General features: G+C 47.2%; 1 protein-coding gene across 1 annotated transcript; it reads left to right on the top strand.

Moving 5' to 3' along the window:
- The first annotated feature begins 1,739 nt into the window (after positions 1-1,739).
- Positions 1,740-5,418, top strand: dmrt3a (doublesex and mab-3 related transcription factor 3a). Its single transcript, XM_084945612.1, has 2 exons — positions 1,740-2,652; positions 3,831-5,418. Exons 1-2 carry the CDS (start codon positions 2,253-2,255, stop codon positions 4,841-4,843), a joined length of 1,413 nt encoding a protein of 470 aa, XP_084801738.1. The 5' UTR covers positions 1,740-2,252; the 3' UTR covers positions 4,844-5,418.
- The last annotated feature ends 801 nt before the right edge of the window (positions 5,419-6,219 follow it).

Here is a 6,219-nt window from a genome sequence, read left to right as displayed (position 1 = left end):
TATTTTCCAATTAAAAGCTTAATAGCCCTGGAGACGGGCTTCACGCGGGGAAGTTTACCGTGCTCTTATTCCCTGTAAGCCGCGAGCCTCGGATCCCATTATTTGCTTGAATAAACCTTTTTTACGGTCAGAAATGGGCCCGGCTTTGTCCGGTGTTATGTTTCAATGCCCTCTATTAGTCCGGCAGAAGGGACACATCAGCATCCTCGACATAGTTCCCAAAGGGCTTTTATACATGCAGAGGCCTAATCAGCTAAGTTATGTACGATTGTGTAAAAGGTGCGAGAAGCGCCATTATTATTTTTCGCCCCTAGAATTAAGACTTAGAGCCTTTCGGGCCTGCAGGAAACGGAGGAGAGCGCGGATAGATGTCCGGGCCTGTAATCGAATTATGAACAGTCTTTAAATACCAACCTTTTTACAACGTAAAGGTTTTCATGGGTGACTCATTTGGATATTTCGGAAAAGGGAAACAGTTTGGATTGTATTTTTATGAAACAGCTGATTTAAGATTTAAAGGTTTCGCTGGTTTGTTTCAGGGAGCGAGTCCTTTTTCAACCTGCACACAGGAGATGTCCTATTTAGTCGTTTTGTGATTTCACGCTTCTTTTTACACACACACCCTCTCTATATGTGTGTGTGTGCGTGCGTGCGTGCGTGCGAGTGCGCGTGTGTGGTGTACGACGCTAATGTTGCTAAAAAGGGGCTCAAAACAAATCGAGTGCCTGGAAAGAACATGAGGCTCTTAAATCTTCATGCGAGTCTGTCCCGCAGAGTGATTTTTCTCTGAGCTACTTGCACTAATATCGCACTAATATTGCAGTAATATTGCAGTAATATTGCACTAATATTGCAGTAATATTGCAGTAAAGTTGCAGTAATATCACACTAATATTGCAGTAATATTGCAGTAAAGTTGCAGTAATATTGCACTAATATTGCAGTAATATTGCAGTAAAGTTGCAGTAATATCACACTAATATTGCAGTAATATTGCAGTAAAGTTGCAGTAATATTGCACTAATATTGCACTAATATTGCAGTAAAGTTGCAGTAATATTGCACTAATATCTCACTAATATTGCGGTAATGTTGCACTAATATTACAGTAAAGTTGCAGTAATATTGCACTAATATCACACTAATATTGCACTAATATTGCAGTAATGTTGCACTAATATTACAGTAAAGTTGCAATAATATTGCACTAATATCACACTGATATTGCACTAATATTGCAGTAATGTTGCACTAATATCACACTAATATTGCAGTAATGTTGCACTAATATTACAGTAAAGTTGCAGTAATATTGCACTAATATCACACTGATATTGCACTAATATTGCAGTAATGTTGCACTAATATCACACTGATATTGCACTAATATTGCAGTAATGTTGCACTAATATCACACTAATATTGCAGTAATGTTGCACTAATATTACAGTAAAGTTGCAGTAATGTTGCACTAATATCACACTAATATTGCAGTAATGTTGCACTAATATTACAGTAAAGTTGCAGTAATATTGCACTAATATCACACTAATATTGCAGTAATGTTGCACTAATATTACAGTAAAGTTGCAGTAATATTGCACTAATATCACACTGATATTGCACTAATATTGCAGTAATGTTGCACTAATATCACACTAATATTGCAGTAATGTTGCACTAATATTACAGTAAAGTTGCAGTAATATTGCACTAATATCACACTAATATTGCAGTAATGTTGCACTAATATTACAGTAAAGTTGCAGTAATATTGCACTAATATCACACTAATATTGCACTAATATTGCAGTAAAGTTGCAGTAATATCGCACTAATGCTGTAGTAATTTTGCACTAATATTGGGATAATCTTGTAGTAATATTGCAGTAATGTTGTAGCTTCATTGATAAATCTGTAACACGGGGTTTCATTTCGGGTCCAGGGTCACGTGTTTGCCTCCAGCAGCGTGTCCGGTGCTTCGGGAGGTCGTTGCTGTTATCTGATCCTCGCAGGCGCTTTGACGCGTTTGGTTACTGCTCGTCTCCATAATAGCGTGTCAGGCTGATGCGTATCAGTGCTGTCAGCTGAGGAAAGGTGGATCCTCCACTACAAGCCCACACCTCTCATCCTCCTCCTGTCATGCGTGCAGCACAGCAGCTCCATCCACCTCCACCTCTCTGACTGCTGCTGCGGCCGACGGCGACTCTCGCGCCCGCGTCCACGCTGGAAAACAGGCTGAGTCCGACGCAATGAACGGTTATGGGTCTCCGTACCTCTACATGGGGGCTCCGGTGTCACAGCCTCGGGCCCCCCTCCAGAGGACCCCCAAGTGCGCGCGCTGCCGGAACCACGGCGTGCTGTCTTGGCTCAAGGGTCACAAGCGCTACTGCCGGTTCAAAGACTGCACCTGCGAGAAGTGCATCCTCATCATCGAGCGGCAGCGCGTCATGGCGGCGCAGGTGGCGCTCCGGAGGCAGCAGGCAAACGAGAGCCTGGAGAGCCTCATCCCGGAGTCCCTCAGAGTGCTGCCCGGCATCGGCTTAGCCGGGGCCGGCGAGGGGAATCAGCCAGCCCCGCCGAGGACCGAGGAGCTGGAGCTGAGGTGGAGCAGCACGGAGCCGGGGCAGCCCGGAGCACCGCTGTGCTCAGGTAGGAGAGCAGGGGGGAGATATTTGACTCTCTAAACAATTATTGTTTGTCTGGAATGAAGAAAAAACCCTCCAAATTATGGGATTTTTTTTAATAAGAATATTTTTAAAGGCCTAAAACTCACAGTATAAACATTGTGACTTTATTATTTAAAACCGTTTTCAGGTCAAACAAAAACGGATGTTAAACAACATAAAAGCTGAAATGATCATTTCAACACTGCTCGCCGATCTGACTGCACTGATAATGACACATTTAGCTGAAGTGATCGATACACATCACTCCGATTTCTGTGAAATAATCACGTGAATACGAGGTTTCACTTTGAGAGTCAGGAAACAGATGAAGAGATGAGCTGTTTCAGGAAAGAGACGTTTAATAAAACTGAAGCGAAATAAAACAAAGACGTGTTGACATTTTTAACAATACATTTAAAACAATATGAATTAATTCAGTTTTTAACATTTGTTTAAATAATGATGCATATATAATTATTACAGACGTTTTTTTCTGCTGCTGAACTTTTAATAATGTTCTTCTATTTCACGCAGAAAATGTTAGTTTCTATATAAATATAGAAACTATATAATTTATATAAAATAAAATGTGCTTAGTTCTCGCTGACCTGCGTGGAAATTATTTCTGTGAGAACCATTAAAGAATAATTACTTTCCATCCACCTGCCCGAATCACCTTTATTGCTCCTGACACTTTAAGCACAGATTCGGACACGCGCGCTTTCATTTCCTGCGTGACTGTAAAAGATTACAGTAATCAGCGGCGGACAGGCCCGATCGAATATAATCGCCATATTTCTCACAGGAGGTCAGCTTCGGATGAAATGTTGCCGAGCAACAGGCGATGTGTTTGCAAACTGCGGTCAAAGATCCCACGGCGCGCGCACTCAGCACTCTGCGTTAACAGCTTCTGTGAGGAGGCTCAGATAAATCCTCACACGTCTGCGTGTAGCGGACAAGTCGTGACACGCGATTAATGGTATGTTGCTTTTCCTCGTGAGGAGCGCGGAGGTGTTTGCACTGTGAGGCGGGGTTAGGAGTTCGCACTAACCGCCTGTGAGCTCACAGGCTTAGGGGTGTGCTTAAAGTTTTCCGTGGATGCTGACACTCTTTCGTGATTTTGTGCTTACGCCGTTAAAGTTGTGAATCTCTGACCCGCAGAGCCCACGGAGGACGACGCAGACGAGGTTTCAGCAGGAGAGAACGGAGAGAGCTCCAGCGAGAAGGAGCAGGACGCGGTCAGCTCACCGGAGGCCTCCAAACCGAACTGCTACACCCCCGAGCCTCCGGGGACCCCCTCCCTGCCAGAGGAGAGCCGCTACGGCCTCCCTAAAGCCGGGAGCGCCGAGAAGGAGGCCAAAGCCGAGAGTCCGCAGAAGTATCCGGCCAGCCCCGCGGAGCAGGGCGTGCTGATCGAGGGCCTCGGCGGCTCAATCACGCTGCCCCTCAGCCTCCGGGCCAACCGGCCCCCGCTCGAGGTGCTCAAGAAGATCTTCCCCGCCCACAAGCCTCCGGTCCTGGAGCTCATCCTGCGGGGCTGTGGGGGCGACCTGGTGGGGGCCATCGAGGTGCTGCTGTCTAGTCGGAATCCTGACGCCAGCGCGCCACCGCACGCGGACGCGCACGCGGACGCGCTGGTGCTGCCCTCCAACGGACACCTGTTCGAGCCCGGCCTGGGCTCCTACCACCCGGCGTCCTCCTCCGCCAAGTGGTCCGTGGGCTCCGCCTTCCGGGTCCCGGACTCGCTGCGCTTCACCTCGGACTCAGCCGCGGGGGTGGTGTCCACGGGCGCGCTGGGGGTCCCCCTGCAGCACCCGTCCTTCCCGCAGCCCACGCGCTACCCGCTTATGCTGCGCAGCTCTCTGACGCGCAGCCACGCGGGCCCCTTCGTGCACAACGACGTGACTCTGTGGAACTCCGTGGCCCTGCAGCAGCAGTACCAGCTGCGCTCCGCGGCGCAGTACGTGTCCCCGTTCCCCCCTGGCGCCCCCGGCGGGCCCGGGCTGTTCCGAGGCTCAACCCTCCTCCCCTCCAGGCCATCCGAGGAGCCGCGCGTGGGCATTCAGGAGGAGGGGTGCCCGCTGGGGCCCAAGCCGGGCCTCTACTCCCCGGATGAGGAGTACGAGGAGCGCTCAGATTCCGCAGACTCCCGCATCCTGAACTCCTCCAGCTGAACAGGAGACTGAGGGACATGTTTCACCGTGACAGGACGTGTGCGTGGACGGCGTGGACTGTCCTGTCTGAGCTGAGCCGTGGGAGCAATCACTCCGATGAACCTCAAACATCAGCCTCGCGCTTCCCACACTGGACTCGACCAAAGCGGGTGAATGTAACAGACTCATTATTCTGAAAGCGTCTCAGCTGTTTCCTGTAAGCATGTGTAGTACTGTGAAATCTGCCGTGTCCGGATCACGGCTGCATGTCGAGTAATGCCAAATAAATGTGAGTAGTCCAAACGGATAAAGGCTGTTTTCTTGCGTGTCGGCCACACACACTCAGTCACGATTACACGAGACTACAACATGTCTGCCCACAGTCCGGCTTCACATCCACACATAAAACACGCGTGACACCAAAGGATAATAAGAAATAATAGAGGCAAAATATGGAAGCATTCCCGATAATGATTTTGTTTTATGGAGCAGCAGTAATAATAAAACCTTAATTTAATCAGGACTGGAAACATTTAATATGTTTATGAGTGTGCTGTGGGCCTGATCTCTGTCACCCGTGGCACCGTCAGCGCACTCCTCACAGACACGTGATGTTGTTTTTGTATGAAATGTTTTCATATCACCTATAAAAGCCGAACAGAAGGATCTGAAATCAGCTTTAAAACATCTGATTTTCCTTTAATTTTTTCAAAGAAAATAATGAATAATCTCAGTTTGTTTCGATGCATCAAAACACGAGATTATAAATGTGATATTCATGTTATTAAAATGATTAAAGCCTCGTGAAACCCACTGTTTAGATATTTGGTGTCATGTCGAAGATGTTTCTGTAAAAGTGAAAAACAAACACTGATCGTCATCAGGCAGTGACGTCAGTCAGGCTGTCAGTGCTTTAAAAATCTCAAACACAATAATAAGAGCACGTGTCTCCCTCAGTGCTCGTGTATTTAAACCTGTGACGTGTTGATGACCTGCGCAGCTGCAGACCAATCACTTATTCCAGCTTTTAAACTTCCGCTTGTTCAGACGCTCCAAAGGTGACAAATTCCAACTAGAGAGAAGAACCAGGTAAGACGAAACATCCGGATTAAGCAGCTGCAGCGGATTAAAATAAACATACGTGACTTTATAGTTACAACAGAGAAGTGACAGTGCTGTGAATAATCTGTGGATCAAAATTATCCACGCGCGTGGGGGGAAAATTGTTTTTACTCACAGAAATGAATATCCGCTAGTCCACGTTTCCTTCGCTCAGCGCGCGGCCCCTCACTTTAAACCTGTCACGTGCTGCCATCTAGTGGTGTCCTTTGCACATAAACCACAAACAGGCGCCGGAGACTCTCGTGACGTGGATAATGAAGATTTTCAAAACAGTA

This window comes from Perissodus microlepis, chromosome 12, assembly GCF_051167445.1.
Source record: "Perissodus microlepis isolate ML-2025 ecotype Zambia chromosome 12, ASM5116744v1, whole genome shotgun sequence".
Lineage (NCBI taxonomy): Eukaryota > Metazoa > Chordata > Actinopteri > Cichliformes > Cichlidae > Perissodus > Perissodus microlepis.
The sequence above is the reverse complement of the archived record's forward strand: the minus strand, read 5'-3'. Positions and strand labels throughout refer to the sequence as shown.